Consider the following 17,065-nt stretch of genomic DNA (forward strand, 5'->3'; position numbering starts at 1 on the left):
ATACGAACACTGATTTGTCTCAAATCAATTGTCAATGTCCCAGGCCTAAACCCATTCATCAGAAGACACAAAATTTGGGGCTACAGCGCCACCTGCTGAACGATGAGCTACTTCCACTGGACGTGCCCTTGGTGAGGGCCTTTAGATGCCGCTTGCGGCTTTAATTTTTATTTATTTTTTTTTTAAATTTATTTTTCTTCTCCTGCTCTTTGAGCTCAAATCTGACCCCCTGAACATTTACGAAAACTCACCAAATTTGTACAAAATTAATTCGGACATACGAACACTGATTTAGCTCAAATTTGCCTCAGTGGTACATCTCGCCAACCTACACCCATTCAATGGTAGAAATTATTTTTAGCTGCATAGCGCCCCCTACAGATTTACTTATACAAAACTTTCTTTAGTTAGGACATACAAACTAAGATTTTCCTCAAATTTGAATCAGTTGTCGATCTCCCAGGCCTACACCCATTCATCAGAAGACATTGAAATTTGGTGCTACAGTGCCACCTGCTGAACGATGGACATACTTCTACTGGACGTGCCCGTGGCGAGGGCCTTTAGATTCCGCTTGCGGCTTTAATTTTTCTTTTCTCCTGTGCTTTGAGCTCAATTTTGACCCCCTGAACATTTACGAAAACTCACCAAATTTTGCACAAATTCAGAAATGCGAGAAATTGAATTTACATATAGGTTTCGTAGATGTCAGTAAAGAAATGTTGCCGCAGCGCCCCCTTGAAAAGTGGAAATGCATTACGCCAATGGGAGCACGTCCAACGTAAAGTTTGTTGTAGAGCCACGAAAATCGGTACACAGATTCATCATGAGGAGACAAACAAAAAATATTATGGCCACGCCCCAAAACCAAACCCTTAGTCGGCCATATTGGATTGAAATTTCCAAAATGCTGAGTCAGCGTTTTCGCTGACGTCGTATTTTAACTATCTCCTCCTTGGCCGTTTGGCTGAATGAGCTCAGAAATCGGTGTACAGTATCTAGAGAAGTGGGGCATCAAAAGTTAGCCGAATTTTTTGGATAGGTGTCACAGTTTTTGTGTGACGACGTCGCAAACTTTGCAAAGTTTCTTCTTCGTGAATTTACCATTACAAAAATGCTTCAGCTCAGAAATACGAACAGCGATTTGGCTGAAATTTGACTCAGACGTCTATCTCCCAGGCCTACACCCATTTATTAAAAGAAATTGAAATTTCGCACTATAGCGCCCCCTACAAATGTACATTTACAAAATGACATCAGTTCGGACATACGAGCACCGATTTGGCTCAAATTTGACTCAGACGTCTATCTCCCAGGCCTACACCTATTTGTCAAAAGAAACTGAAATTTGCACTACAGCGCCCCCTACAAAATTTTTATTATTTTTTTATTAAAATTGTTTCAGTTCAGACATACGAACACCGATTTGGCGCAAATTTGACTCAGACGTCTATCTCCCAGGCCTACACCCATTTATCAGAAAAATTTGAAATTCTGTGCCATAGCGCCCCCTACAATTTTACCTTTACGAAATTACTTCACGTTAGAACATACAAACACTAATTTGGCTCAAATTTTAATCACTTGTCAATCTCCCAGGCCTACACCCATTTATCAAAAGAAAATGACATTTCGCTCAATAGCGCCCCCTACAAATTTACCTTCACGAAAATTGCATTAATTCAGACATACAAACACCGATTTGGCTCAAATTTGACTCAGTGGTACATCTCGCAGGTATACACCCATTCAACGGAAGAATTCTTTTTTAGCTGCATAGCACCCCCTACAATTTACTTATACAAAAATTTCTTTAGTTTGTACATACGAACAAAGATCTGCGTCAAATTTGAATCAGTTGTCGATCTCCCAGGCCTACACCCATTCATCAGAAGACATTGAAATTTGGTGCTAGAGCGCCACCTGCTGAACGATGGACATACTTCTACTGGACGTGCCCTGGCGAGGGCCTTCAGATGCCGCTTGTGGCTTTAATTTTTTTTTTACATCTACAAAAATCTGAATAGCACGAACAACTGGAAACATCTTAAGAAAACAAGTGTAATTTTGACAGTATTCTGCCTCAGTTTCAGTTTATCATTTACACATGTGCATTATAACTTACATTACAGTTACAAATGCATGAAACATTTAATAACAGGCAGTTTTTAATATGAACATTTTCATGTAATTTTACTTTTTTTTTTTTTTTTACACTAAAACAAAGATACAATTAGCTGTTTTCATTATTTATAAGTTTAATATGATAGTATTTTACTGGTTCTGACCTACCTGAAATCTTATTGGTCTGCATGTGGAAACTGAATTAAAATGATTTTGACATCCTTGATTGTTCATATCTTCAGTGTAATTTTTGTAGTTCACAAACCCATCCCAGGGGTCAGATTGGATCCTTTGGCGGGCCAGGTTTTGCCCCCAGGCCTCATGTTTTACACCTGTGGTTCAGACTGTGAAAGTAGACACAGCTGAGGTGGACGTTTGAGGACGTTCCTTCGCTGTAATTTAGACCAAAGTCTGAACTGGGTTTTGTTTATTAGTGTGTGGTTTTTGACACTCTCCTGTTCAGGGGTCAGTCCTCCGGTAGAAGTGGACTGGGACCATGAGGGACACCTAAGAGGGTTCAGAACCTCAGATTTGGTCTAGAAGTGGACTGGGACCATGAGGGACACCTAAGAGGGTTCAGAACCTCAGATCAGGTCTAGTAGTTCTGTCTGCTATTGGTTGGACTGAATTACAGATGTTACTGATGAGAGAACAGGATGAGGTTATACACACACAAACACACAAACAAACACACTCACAAACACACACAAACAAACACACACAACCACACGCACACAACACCAGTAACACCAACAGCAGAACAGAATAGTTCAATAGTCAAAACACAACAGATGAACAACAGAAACTAAAACAGCAGAACAGGAGGGACTAAAAACTGTCTGGAGCTGCAGTTTGTCCCTGAAGCTGAGGTGAGGCTGAGGCTGAGGCTGAGGGTGAGGCTGAGGCTGAGTCTGAGGGTGAGGCTGAGTCTGAGGGTGAGGCTGAGGCTGAGGTTGAAGCTGAGGCTGAGTTGAAGCTGAAGCTGAGGCTGAGGCTGAGGTTGAAGCTGAAGCTGAGGCTGAAGTGTACATGCATGAGCCTGTTGGACAGAAAACGCTGCTAAAGCCGCTGGTTTGTAAACAGTGGTTTCATCAGAACAAACAGAGTCTGGACAAGGATCCAAATTAGACCCAAACCCACAACAAACAGCTGTTCCTGAACAGCCTGTACCCACTGACCCGGCCCCGTACCCGCTGACCCCGGCCCATCTGTCAGCATTTATCTGTACACTCATACATGTTCCGCTGCATCTGACAGGACAAACACACCCTTTAACCTTCACATTATCAGCGTCTGCCCAGCGCTGATTCAGACACAGACGGAAGATCCAGGTGCAGAACGGTCAACACCCCCCAACCCACCCCCCCACCGCCACAGACGGGGATAGACCTGAAGAATCACTGGTTCATGGTCAGATATATTTGGATCATTAATTAAGGGTTTTTCCCACCGTGTCGAACCAACTCAGTTTTTTCTGGTTGGACTTCCTTTAACTGATGCTTGTCATGTCTGAGGGCTAATGCTGCCTTCAGGTGCTGCAGGAATTATGGGAATACTAGATCCAAACTCCAAAACTGTACATCATATTTTCAACTGGAGAACAAGGTTCTAATAGTTTTGGATTTTCATTATATTGTAGTTTTATTTAGTTTTGACTTTTTTTTTCTCTAATTCAGTTCGTTTTAATTGTTTTTAGAGCAGGTTTTGATAGTTTTGTTGCTTTTCTTTTTTTTTCTAAATGCTTAGTTTTAGTTCAGTTGTATTGTAGTTGTAGTTCAGTTGTAGTTTAGTTGTAGTTCAGTGGTAGTTTATTGTAGTTCAGTTGTAGTTTAGTTGTAGTTTAGTTGTAGTTCAGTGGTAGTTTAGTTGTAGTTCAGTTGTAGTTCAGTTGTAGTTCAGTTGTAGTTCAGTGGTCTCTTTTCTCTTCTTCTCTGTGCTCCTATTCAAATCAATCCCAGACAGGACTCTGCTGCTTTAGTCTCCATGTTTCCAGGTAGAGTGGGGACCAGAAGACGACTGGAAACCACAGTGAACACAAGTGACGGAGCAAAAAGTGTCGTATGGAGACAGCACAGAAAACTGAGAGAGACAAAGAAATCGGTTTTGTATCAATCCGACATTGACAAAGACGAAAACGAAGGGAATTTTATCCATAAGTTTTGTAGTTGTAGTTTTGTAAACACACAATACAGTTTCAGTTAGTTATGTTTTTTTTATTTGATTCTAGTTGTATTTATTTCAGTTAATGAAAATGTTTTTACAATTCTAGTTTTCATCGTTTTGTTAGTTTTGTTAATGATAATAACCTTGCTGGAGAACTAGGAAAAAATAGAATAGACAAGATGAAAATGACCTTTGACCTTTTCAACATGACAGAGAGCCACAACGGATTCATGACCGATGGTTTTCTGAACGTTCTGCTGCTGTTAGCAGATGATTTGACACATTTATGACAGTGAGGACGGTCTGTTAAAGTAGATACTGTGTGGTCCAGTGGGTGTTGGGGTTAGGGTTCCGTTAACACCGCTGCTGCGCTCTTCTGAACAGACGTGTGTGTGTTTTTGTGTCGACCTCAGGAGCAGAAGATCTGCCAGCGCTACGACCAGCTGATGGAGGCCTGGGAGAAGAAGGTGGAGCGCATGGAGAACAACCCCCGACGCAAAGCCAAGGAGAGCAGGACCCGAGAGTACTACGAACGGCAGTTCCCTGAGATCCGCAAGCAGAGGGAGCAGCAGGGAGCGCTTCCAGAGGTAAGGCACGCCCCCGCCCTGCTCTGATTGGTTCACAGAATAGATGATGTCACTGATCCCACCCCCGGGACTGAATTGGTTGAATTCTTTTCGGTCATTTACTCAGCTGAACTTAACCCATTTATTATTATTTGCACATCATAAAACAGCAAGAAAACAACAAACATTCAGACAAGTAACATCTTGTGCAGGAGAGGTTAGAAGCCAAAAAAGGCTTCTATGAATACCTCCCCAGAAATGAACAATACAAAACAAAAAAGAATTAAAAATACAATATAACTGAATTAATAAACTAAAGTAAAAACAATACAAATGTAAATCACATTACAAATCATCAAATACAAAACAAATGATATACAGCCTTACATTTTTCATGAATTAAAGTCATACATGAATTATGTGAACCTTAGTCAAAAATTTTTTCTTGAGTGTTTTTATTCTTCCTTGGGCATGAAAAAAAAACAATGCAATCGAGTTTTGTTTTTTTTTTTCATTGAGTTACAAAAATGTCTGTGCATTATATTTTTGAAGCAAAGAAACGTGTTTAAATCCCAATATCAGAAAGTGATATGAAAAACAATGAAATAAAAACATTTTTACTGCTGCTAATCTGATGTTTTCTCCCATTTGAACACATTCTAATGCTAGTTATTGCTCACTTCATGGAGACATATGCAAAAAAAACCCAAAAAAAAACAAAGTCTTACAATTAACAACTGATTTCCACTCAAACATGTTAGTGCAGATCAGGTTTATCTAGAACAGCACAGTTCAGTACTGGTCTGAATGTCAGTGTATTATTATGGGATGGCTGTAGAAGTGTCCCACTGTGTTGGCTGATCTGGAACTAAACAACCAAACCCATGAATATACAAGAGTTTAGACGAACTGTCCACTGTGTGCATGAAAGGGTTCATTAATACGTTTTCTAATTAATGACAGCAGAGAAGTGGGATGATTCAGCCAAGAGGAAATGTGTTGTGGATGTTTTTATACATTGACAAAAAAGAAAAGAAGACTTTATATGATATTTACAGTGACACCCCCCCCCCCACACACACACCACACACAAAATATATATTTTTAATAATTTAAGAAAGGTTTTAAAAATAATGTATTTTTAACAGGGTCCTCGTATTGAACAACAATTGCAATATTTGGCATTATATTACATTACATTCTTTTAACCAAAAATCTAAAACTCTAAATACCTTCACCACTCTTCTAGCTCGCAGGACTAATACAACTAAATGGATAGATAAACAACAGCCAACATTTAAATCTTGGTTTCTGGATCTTTTACATCATTTAACATCAGAAAAAATCCAATACTCTATTAGAGGATGTGCCAATAAGTTTTTCAGTACCTGTTCTGAATCACATAAGAGGCAGATCCACCACTTATTCCAGAGGAGTCGCATTAGTACGAGTCTGTGACTAATATCTGTGTTCCTTAATTATTTATTATTATTATTGTCAATTAGGGCTGAACGACATGGACAAAATTTCATATCTCGATATTCATGCCAGATATCGCGATATCGATACGATATGACTATGGGTTCGGTGAAAACCAAGTGTTTTTCAGAAAAATGCAAACATCATAATACAAAAGAATGTGGAAAGTGCAGTTTTATTTATAAGAACTCACTGCCAGTCATCAACATTAACATAAAGTATGAATAAATAAATTACAAATCAAACATTTTACATCCACATTTTACACTGTACATGCAGGGTGAGCGCGGGGGAAATCTGTATCATTATATCGTTGCTTTTTTGATATTAATATCTTGAATGTTCATATCTAGATATAGATACGATAACGATATCTTTTAGCCCTATTGTCAATTATCTTTTTTTTTTTCTTCGTGCAACAGAGTGAGAATGTTCATGGGTTTGGGTTAAAAACAAACAAAACATTGACTGTATTATGCTTTTCTGTGACTAGATATGTAATAAAAACACTTTGAACAAAAAAAAAAATGTATGTAATTCCAATTCAAACTAAATGTGTAATTACTGAGTTAAAGCTGAAGCAGAGCAGCTGTTTGACATATGATGGAATCCTCAGGGTTCTGTTGAAGGCCCAGTTCTGAACCAGGTCTGAATATTAGTTTAATGTATTTGTATGTGACTGGAGGTTCTGATGTCCGTAGAAGAACCAGTGAGTTCACATCCTTCGTTCCTGATGGACTCCTGTCTGAGCCTTTGAATGTGTTCCTTGCCTTTTTTCCAACAGTCAAATGAATGTGAAATATTAAAGCGGTTCAATGTGTGTGGAACCTGCTCCTGTTTGTGTGCAGAGTCGGACAGAGGGGGACGGGCCTGTCTGCCACCATCGCCAGGAGCGAGCACGAGATTTCAGAGATCATCGACGGTCTGTCCGAGCAGGAGGTGAGTCTGACCCAACCCATGAGCAAGGCACTGACCCAACCCATGAGCAAGACACTGACCCATGAGCAAGGCACTGACCCAACCACAGAACCAGACACTGGTCCAGTAGGAGCTGGACAGGGACGGGGTCATGTGGACGGTGTGGGCGGAGTCTGTAGAAATGGCACAGGCTGAGGACTGACTCCACATTAACCCTTTAATGTTGAAGTGTCTGTCGGTAGTTTGTGGTCAGTCTGCGGTCAGTCTGCGGTCACTCAGCTGTGCTCTCCTCTCCTCGTCCTCAGAATAATGAGAAGCAGATGCGCCAGCTGTCCGTCATCCCTCCTATGATGTACGACTCGGAGCAGCGCAGGGTGAAGTTCATCAACATGAACGGGCTGATGGACGACCCCATGAAGGTCTACAAGTCCAGACAGTTTATGAACGTGTGGACCGAGCACGAGAAGGAGATCTTCAAGGAGAAGTAGGTGCACGTACAGCGCTGCTCTGAAGTCCGGTCGGAGTCGTACCCCCAACCCTAACAGCTGCTCTCTGTTCACAGGTTCGTCCAACACCCCAAGAACTTCGGTCTGATCGCCTCCTATTTGGAGAGAAAGGTAAACACACACTTCTACTGTCGCTGTGTTCTGTCAGAACAGACACAGCACCTGTCTGATATATGGAATACAGGTAATCTATTACAACATAAGAAAACTATAGGTAATCTATTACAACAGGTACAATCAAATACAACGGTAGGTAGTTAAACATGAGTTAGAGATGATAACAGGAAGTGTGATTGTACGTCACTCCGTCTGTCTGTAACTGTAAATAAACCTAATAATGGACTGAAGCAGGGTTTATGGATGGTCCTGTTTCTGCAGGGACAGTGATGCATCATGACTGAACATGTGTTTCTGTTATGTGCGTTTCAGTGTGTGGCAGACTGTGTCCTCTATTACTATCTGACCAAGAAGAACCACAACTATAAGACACTGGTGAGAAGAAACTACGGACGCAGACGGAGAGGAAACCAGGTGAGAGAGAGAAAGAGAGAGAGAGAGAGAGACTCTGTCAGTTCATCGAAAGATGATGTGACACTGGTGTGTTCAGTGTCCAGTGATGATGTCATATGTGGGGTCAGTGTTTGACCCTGTGAGTCTTGGTGGTCATGTGACCTGAATACCTCCGTCCACACTAATGCAGATGAAGAACTGATCCTTTATCTGTTGGCTCGTCTATGTGAGGTAGTGTGCATGTTGCACCAATAGATGGCGCTATTACACCGCAGTTTCATCTTAAACTCCCGTTTCAGTTGTGCTTTTTCGGTCCTTCTGTTTTGCCGTAGGGTTGGTACCGGTAGTTTAGGGCGCCATGTTTTCTCTAGTACGCTGTGCCACCCTACAGGTGAGCTACATTATTTGCATTGACTGTTTAAAACTAGTGCTGGGCAGCGAATAAAATTTTTAATCGCATGGATTTCTGTGAATAATCACGATTAATCGCATAGTTATATGGGGGGGGGGGTTGTTGCCTCCATCAACAGTGTGTATTTCCTTTCAGTGATATTTCAGACTGCAGTACTCCGCTGATAAAATAATTGCACATGTCAGTTCTTCCAAACACCTGTGTGTCCCCCCCCCCCCCCCATCTGAAGACAGAAGACATTTCAAATGAAAATGTCCATGGAACAGACCTCTACTGTTACACATGTTTATGTCCACACATGTTTATTTACACTTGTGAGTGATTGATTGTCTTAGTCCCACTAATCAGTACTAATACTAATAAGCCCAATAATATGTGATGTTCAGTTGTTCAAAAACAAAGGGGGCCCTCTAGTGGTGGGAATAAGTGTCACTAACGTATGTTTTGTCCTTGCGGTGTTCCCGTAGTCAGTTAAGACATAAGAAGGAACTAACAGACACGTTTCTTTCACTCTGTTTGTATGGACAGGTAAACGTTTGTCTGTGAGTATTTTATGTTCAGTTGTTGTCAGAGTGAATAGTATCAAATATCTCTGATGTGAACCTTTGTTGCTGGATAAAAAGACGTTGTAAATCCTAAGTTAATCAATAAATGCTAATCGTTAGCGTGTCTATGGATTTTCCCATTCAAGTTAGCATCGAGTGTAGCGATCTTTTTCCCATTCATTTAAATGTATACTGTAATGCCATGTAAATGTACTAAGGCAGGGCTGTCAAACTCATTTTGGTTCAGTTCCATATTCAGCCCAATTTGATCTCCAGCAGGCCAGACCAGTAAAGTAATGACTTAATAACCTATAAATAATGACAAATCCAAGTTTTTCTTTTTGTTTTAGTACAAAAAAAACTATAAATTATAAAAATATTTACATATTACAAAAAAATGTGAATAACCTAAAAACAGAACAGAAAATTCATTTGAAAAATTAGTGCAATTTGAACACTATTCTGCCTGGACTTCTTATTTCTACATGTGCATTTCCACACAGTGTTCCATAAACATTTGGGAACAGGCAGAATATTGTTCAACTGTTGGAGTTTGAACTAAAATGTGAACAGTTTCTCCAATATTCCATCTGTTCTTCTGAACACAACTGCAGATCCCAGTGGATCCATAAATGCACCAAACATTTAGGAACAGACAGAATATTGTTACAATTGCCCATTTCAGGTTGTTCGTCTTTATTTTTATGTATGTATTTGCATTTTATTCTAAAAGAATACTTTTGTAAATGCAAGTATTTTCAGTGTAATGTGATTTTTTTTTTTTTTTCACTTAAATTTTTTCAACATAATTTTTCACAACGAAAGTTTGCAGTTGTCATTCTTTCTGGTTTATTGTGTTGTTCTGTTTGCTGTAGATCTCATTGGTCCGTATGTGGAACCTGAACCAAAAGGATTTGGACAACCTGGACTGTTCAGGTTCATGTTTGCACTTTCATCCTGTAGGGCCGCAATGGAACCTTTAGTGGGTCAGATTTGGCCCCCAGGACGCATGTTTGACACCTGTGTACTAAGGCAGTGAACAGAACTCAGACATATTTTGTTTGAATGTGTCAGTTTTACAGTGAGTCTACAGGAACAGGTTTGGACAGAAGTTTTGGGCATCCGGCTTTTCTTGGTAAACCTGTTGTCTATCTGCAGCTAATGGTACATGCACACAAGCGGAAGAAATAGGAGTTAGAATTAAACAGCATTAACGGGAGATTTTAAAAAAAAAAAAATGTCGGCATTATTCAATGAATGCGTTAATGCGGTAATAATGCGTTAACTTGCCCAGCCCTAATTAAAACATAAAGTTATCAAAGATTTTGGCACTTCTTTTGAATTATTTCATAAGTTGAAGTGCAAGAGAATTTATATCTGAATAATTGTGGAGGGTCAGAGGTGGACGTTTGGGTCCTTTAAGGGTCAAAGGTGGACGTTTGGGTCTTTAAGGGTTAAAGGTGGACGTTTGGGTCCTTTAAGGGTCAAAGGTGGACGTTTGGGTCTTTAAGGGTTAAAGGTGGACGTTTGGGTCTTTAAGGGTTAAAGGTGGACGTTTGGGTCTTTAAGGGTTAAAGGTGGACGTTTGGGTCCTTTAAGGGTCAAGGTGGACGTTTGGGTCTTTAAGGGTTAAAGGTGGACGTTTGGGTCCTTTAAGGGTCAAAGGTGGACGTTTGGGTCTTTAAGGGTTAAAGGTAGACGTTTGGGTCTGTAAGGGTTAAAGGTGGACGTTTGGGTGTTTAAGAGTTAAAGGTGGACGTTTGGGTCTGTAAGGGTTAAAGGTGGACGTTTGGGTCTTTAAGGGTTAAAGGTGGACGTTTGGGCCTGTAAGGGTTAAAGGTGGACGTTTGGGTCTTTAAGGGTTAGAGGTGGACATTTGGGTCTTTAAGGGTTAGAGGTGGACGTTTGGGTCTGTAAGGGTTAAAGGTGGACGTTTGGGTCTGTAAGGGTTAAAGGTGGACGTTTGGGTCTGTAAGGGTTAAAGGTGGACGTTTGGGTCTGTAAGGGTTAAAGGTGGACGTTTGGGTCTTTAAGGGTTAAAGGTGGACGTTTGGGTCTTTAAGGGTTAAAGGTGGACATTTGGGTCTGTAAGGGTTAAAGGTGGATGTTTGGGTCTGTAAGGGTTAAAGGTGGACATTTGGGTCCTTTAAGGGTCAAAGGTGGACGTTTGGGTCTTTAAGGGTTAAAGGTGGACGTTTGGGTCCTTTAAGGGTCAAAGGTGGACGTTTGGGTCCTTTAAGGGTCAAAGGTGGACGTTTGGGTCTTTAAGGGTTAAAGGTGGACATTTGGGTCCTTTAAGGGTCAAAGGTGGACGTTTGGGTCTTTAAGGGTTAAAGGTGGACGTTTGGGTCCTTTAAGGGTCAAAGGTGGACGTTTGGGTCTTTAAGGGTTAAAGGTGGACGTTTGGGTCTGTAAGGGTTAAAGGTGGACGTTTGGGTCTTTAAGGGTTAAAGGTGGACGTTTGGGTCCTTTAAGGGTTAAAGGTGGATGTTTGGGTCTTTAAGGGTTAGAGGTGGACGTTTGGGTCTTTAAGGGTTAAAGGTGGACGTTTGGGTCTTTAAGGGTTAAAGGTGGACGTTTGGGTCTTTAAGGGTTAAAGGTGGACGTTTGGGTCTTTAAGGGTTAGAGGTGGACGTTTGGGTCTTTAAGGGTTAAAGGTGGACGTTTGGGTCTTTAAGGGTTAAAGGTGGACATTTGGGTCTGTAAGGGTTAAAGGTGGACGTTTGGGTCTGTAAGAGTTAAAGGTGGACGTTTGGCTCTTTAAGGGTTAAAAGTGGACGTTTGGTCTGTAAGGGTTAAAGGTGGACGTTTGGGTCTTTAAGGGTTAAAGGTGGACGTTTGGGTCTTTAAGGGTTAAAGGTAGACGTTTGGGTCTGTAAGGGTTAAAGGTGGACGTTTGGGTCTTTAAGGGTTAAAGGTGGACGTTTGGGTCAGTCAGGGTTAAAGGTGGACGTTTGGGTCTGTAAGGGTTAAAGGTGGACGTTTGGGTCTTTAAGGGTTAAAGGTAGACGTTTGGGTCTGTAAGGGTTAAAGGTGGACGTTTGGGTCTGTAAGGGTTAAGGTGGACGTTTGGGTGTAAGGGTTAAAGGTGGACGTTTGGGTCTGTAAGGGTTAAAGGTGGACGTTTGGGTCTTAAGGGTTAAAGGTGGACGTTTGGGTCTGAAGGGTTAAAGGTGGACGTTTGGGTCTGTAAGGGTTAAAGGTGGACGTTTGGGTCTGTAAGGGTTAAAGGTGGACGTTTGGGTCTGTAAGGGTTAAAGGAGGACGTTTGGGTCTGTAAGGGTTAAAGGTGGACGTTTGGGTCTTTAAGGGTTAAAGGAGGACGTTTGGGTCTTTAAGGGTTAAAGGTGGACGTTTCGGTTTGTAAGGGTTAAAGGTGGACGTTTGGGTCTGTAAGGGTTAAAGGTGGACGTTTGGGGTTTAAGGGTTAAAGGTGGACGTTTGGGTGTTTAAGGGTTAAAGGTGGACGTTTGGGTCTGTAAGGGTTAAAGGTGGACGTTTGGGTTTTTAAGGGTTAAAGGTGGACATTTGGGTCTGTAAGGGTTAAAGGTGGACGTTTGGGTCTGTAAGGGTTAAAGGTGGACGTTTGGGTCTTTAAGGGTTAAAGGTGGACGTTTGGGTCTGTAAGGGTTAAAGGTGGACGTTTAGGTCTGTAAGGGTTAAAGGTGGACGTTTGGGTCTGTAAGGGTTAAAGGTGGACGTTTGGGTCTGTAAGGGTTAAAGGTGGACGTTTGGGTCTTTAAGGGTTAAAGGTGGACGTTTGGGTCTTTAAGGGTTAAAGGTGGACGTTTGGGTCTTTAAGGGTTAAAGGTGGACGTTGGGGTCTGTAAGGGTTAAAGGTGGACGTTTGGGTCTGTAAGGGTTAAAGGTGGACGTTTAGGTCTGTAAGGGTTAAAGGTGGACGTTTGGGTCTTTAAGGGTTAAAGGTGGACGTTTGGGTCTTTAAGGGTTAAAGGTGGACGTTTGGGTCTGTAAGGGTTAAAGGTGGACGTTTGGGTCTGTAAGGGTTAAAGGTGGACGTTTGGGTCTGTGAGGGTTTGTCTGTCTGTGTGTTTTTTTTTTTTTTTTCATTTTCTCTCTTCTCTATTCTGGAGCGTACACTACAGACCCCACCCCCCTCCCTCAGACTCTGACTTGGTACAGTCCGTCCCTCTGCCCGCCCCCTGCTCCCCGTGCCGCTGCTGTGTCTGCCAATCACAGCTCGGCGCTGCTGGATTACCTCGGCTGACCCCTCACAGATTAGTGCGTGCATGTCAGATGGACAATTCTTCTGGCGGCTTAAGCGTCACGATGACACGCTTTCCCGGAATATGTGCGGCGCTGCCGTGGCCCAGCAGCCCTTCTAAGGAGCTCTGCTGTGGCGCCATCCTGCCCCTCGCCCGCTACCGTTACCGTTACCGCCACGGCAGCCCCCCCACAGGGTCCTCGCACACTTACCACCCGCCCACCGGTTTGTATGAGCAGCAGATGAGCGCGCAGGTACGCCACCGATTAAAACCACCGTTTATGGCACTGTAGGCCCTGGTCCTGGTCCTGGTTTATGTGGTCCTGGTGCTGGTTTATGTGGTCCTGGTTTATGTGGTCCTGTTTTGCTGTCATCTCCGTACTGAACCTACATTTGGATTTGAGGCTTCAGATTCATCTATTTTAAGTGTGTTTAATGTGGGCTGTGTGCAGGCGTAGATTCCTGACCTGAGGTTCTAAGTAAAGGTGTGTCTGTTTGAGGTTCCAGGTAAAGGTGCATCTGTTTGAGGTTCCAGGTAAAGGTGCATCTGTTTGAGGTTCCAGGTAAAGGTGCATCTGTTTGAGGTTCCAGGTAGAGGTTCCAGGTAAAGGTGCATCTGTTTGAGGTTCCAGGTAAAGGTGCATCTGTTTGAGGTTCCAGGTAGAGGTTCCAGGTAAAGGTGCTTCTGTTTGAGGTTCCAGGTAAAGGTGTGTCTGTTTGAGGTTCCAGGTAAAGGTTCCAGGTAAAGGTGCATCTGTTTGAGGTTCCAGGTAGAGGTTCCAGGTAAAGGTGTGTCTGGGTTCTAGGCAAAGGTGTCTGTTTGGGTTCCAGATAAAGGTGCATCTGTTTGGGTTCCAGGTAAAGGTTCCAGGTAAAGGGCGTCTGTTTGGGTTCCAGGTAAAGGTGTGTCATTTTGGGTTCCAGGTAAAGGTTCGTCTGTTTGGGTTGCAGGTGAAGGTGCGTCTGTTTGGGTTCCAGGTAAAGGTGTGTCTGTTTAGGTACTCCAGAGTCCTTTACTGCTGTTTCCAGAGTCGTTTCCAGAGTTATTTACTATTGTTCCAGTCGTTTACTGTCATTTCCTAGTTCAATTACTGTAATTTCTAGAGTCGTTTACTGCTGTTTCCAGAGTTGTTTCCAGAGTCTTTTCCAGATTCAATTACTGTCATTTCTAGAGTCGTTTACTGCTGTTTCCAGAGTTGTTTCCAGAGTCTTTTCCAGATTCAATTACTGTCATTTCCAGAGTCATTTGCTGCTGTTTCCACAGTCGTTTACTGTCATTTCCAGAGTCATTTCCAGAGTCGTTTGTTGCCGTTTCCAGAGTCGTTTACTGTCGTTTCCAGAGTCGTTTACTGTCGTTTCCTGCTGTTTCCAGAGTCATTTCCTGCTGTTTCCAGAGTCGTTTCCTGCTGATTCCAGAGTCATTTCCTGCTGTTTCCAGAGTCGTTTGTTGCCGTTTCCAGAGTCGTTTGTTGCCGTTTCCAGAGTCGTTTACTGTCGTTTCCAGAGTCGTTTACTTTCGTTTCCTGCTGTTTCCAGAGTCATGTACTGCTGTTTCCAGTCGTTTCCAGAGTCGTTTCTTGCTGTGTCCAGAGTCGTTTCCAGAGTCATTTACTGCTGTTTCGAGTCATGTAGTGCTGTTTCCAGAATCCTTTCCAGAGTCATTTACTGCTGTTTCCAGAGTTGTTTACTGTCGTTTCCAGAGTCGTTTGTTGCTGTTTCCAGAGTCGTTTGTTGCTGTTTCCAGTCGTTTACTGTCGTTTCCAGTCGTTTGTTGCTGTTTCCAGAGTCCTTCTTCCAGCCCTTCTTCTGTGTTTAGGGGGAGGGAGGGGGGGCGCTAGCATTCGTCTTTCACAGCTAATGAGTAGAGGCTGAACGCCACTTTGTCACAAAGACCCTCTTCCTCTTCTTCCTCCTCTTCCTCCTCCTCCTTTCCTCTTCCTCCTCTGCTTCCTCCTGGATGTGAAAGAAGTTCATCAATCTGGGTTTTGTACATGTTCTTCACATCCTTCGGAACCAGGACCAGGACCAGACTGGTTCTGGTTCTGGTTCCAGAGCGTTGGTGGAACAGGCAGTAGAATCCTTCTGTGGTTGTCCACGCCACAGCAGCGTAAAGATGGACCGCCTTTGAACTTTGTTTTAAACATTTCATGATGCGTTTACTGTCGTCATTCACTGTTTTCTGAATATCTGTTTGTGTTGTTGGTGTTTGGGTCGTGCACAGACTTCAGTCAAACAACTGGACTTCTATTAACGTTGGTGTAACCCAGGCTTTATTTGGATGGAGGTGATGGTGTTGGAGGTTCTGCAGGTTCTGCAGGTTCTGGAAGAACACAGCCTATGTTTGTTCTCTGACTACGTTTAGTACCTCAGTGAGTCAACTATCAGCCTTTTCAGGGACTAATCATTCTAATTGTTTTCCTTTTTTTTCCTCTCCAGCAAATCCCACGTCCCTCACATGAAGACAAGTCAGACGAGAAGAACGAAGAGGACAAAACTGAAAAGTCCGATAAAAAGAGGACGAGGAAAGAAGGACGAGGAAGAGAAGATGAGAAGGAGGAGTCCAGGTCAGTGTTGGTTAGGGATGCAAATTATCTATTAATCCATTCATCATTAGTTGGTTGACCTTATCGATCGATTAATGATTAATTGATAAGCGGCGATTTTTCTGAGAACCTGGATTTCTCTGTCGATCAGATCTATAAAAATAAAAGCTAAATATTGTTTTTATACTTCATTGAAAAACATGTCATATTCCTGAATGACTGATTTATTGAAGCACTGGATACAGAACAGACAGTGACATGTATGGAGTAGAAGGAAAGAAATTCCACAGAGAAACTATATATATATATATATATATATACATACATAAAATATATATATAATGTTTTTATTATTATTTCAAATTATACATTTACACAAACATGCACTCACACATAAGGAACCACACTGACACAACATATACAAATTATACAACAAACCTTCAAACCTATTAAACCCCCAAAAAAGAAGAAAATATCCAAAAAAAACACAAAAAAAACACAACAACAACAAAACACAATAAAAAATGTTATCAACTCCTCTTTGCAATACTCATAATTCTGCAGAGAAATTCAGTCAAATAAAGTAATCTGAGGAGCGGCAGTTTAGAAGAAATGGGCATTTCTGACTTTGCATCACTGACATAATGAAGCCAGTTTTCAGCAGAGATGCCCCCCCCACTATTTTGGCGTGGCCACCGGGGTGACTGCGGGTCAGAGAACATCAGATCTACTAAAGGTTTATGTGTATTACAACTAATTATACTTGCAAAAAATAGTATAAACTGATTTAGTAACAGTGACACAAAGGGTTGTGTCTTTCAAAGGTGGAAAATGGTGTCTGCATCCAATTAGTACATTTGACACAGTGAATATGAGCGTGTGGTGGGGCGTACTGTATGTGTTTGGGTTGGGGGGCGTACTGTATGGGGTTGGGTTGGGGGGGTACTGTATGGGTTGGGGGGGGTACTGTATTTGTCTGGGTTGGGGGGGTGTACTGTTGTGTTTGGGTTGGGAGGGCGTACTGTACGTGTTTGGGTTGGGGGCGTACTGTACGTGTTTGGGTTTGGGAGGGCG

General features: G+C 42.2%; 1 protein-coding gene across 1 annotated transcript in view; it reads left to right on the forward strand.

Annotated features, from left to right (window-relative positions):
- LOC115432676 (nuclear receptor corepressor 1-like) overlaps positions 1-16,012 on the forward strand; it is a gene marked incomplete at its 3' end in the record, with an annotated part of 49,908 nt that extends 33,896 nt beyond the window's left edge. Inside the window, 7 exon segments of the mRNA XM_030153582.1 lie at positions 4,701-4,859; positions 4,861-4,874; positions 7,181-7,271; positions 7,556-7,734; positions 7,813-7,867; positions 8,186-8,287; positions 15,885-16,012. Of these exon segments, the coding sequence (XP_030009442.1) occupies positions 4,701-4,859; positions 4,861-4,874; positions 7,181-7,271; positions 7,556-7,734; positions 7,813-7,867; positions 8,186-8,287; positions 15,885-16,012 (728 nt within the window).
- Positions 16,013-17,065: the final 1,053 nt, after the last annotated feature.

This window comes from Sphaeramia orbicularis, chromosome 14, assembly GCF_902148855.1.
Source record: "Sphaeramia orbicularis chromosome 14, fSphaOr1.1, whole genome shotgun sequence".
Lineage (NCBI taxonomy): Eukaryota > Metazoa > Chordata > Actinopteri > Kurtiformes > Apogonidae > Sphaeramia > Sphaeramia orbicularis.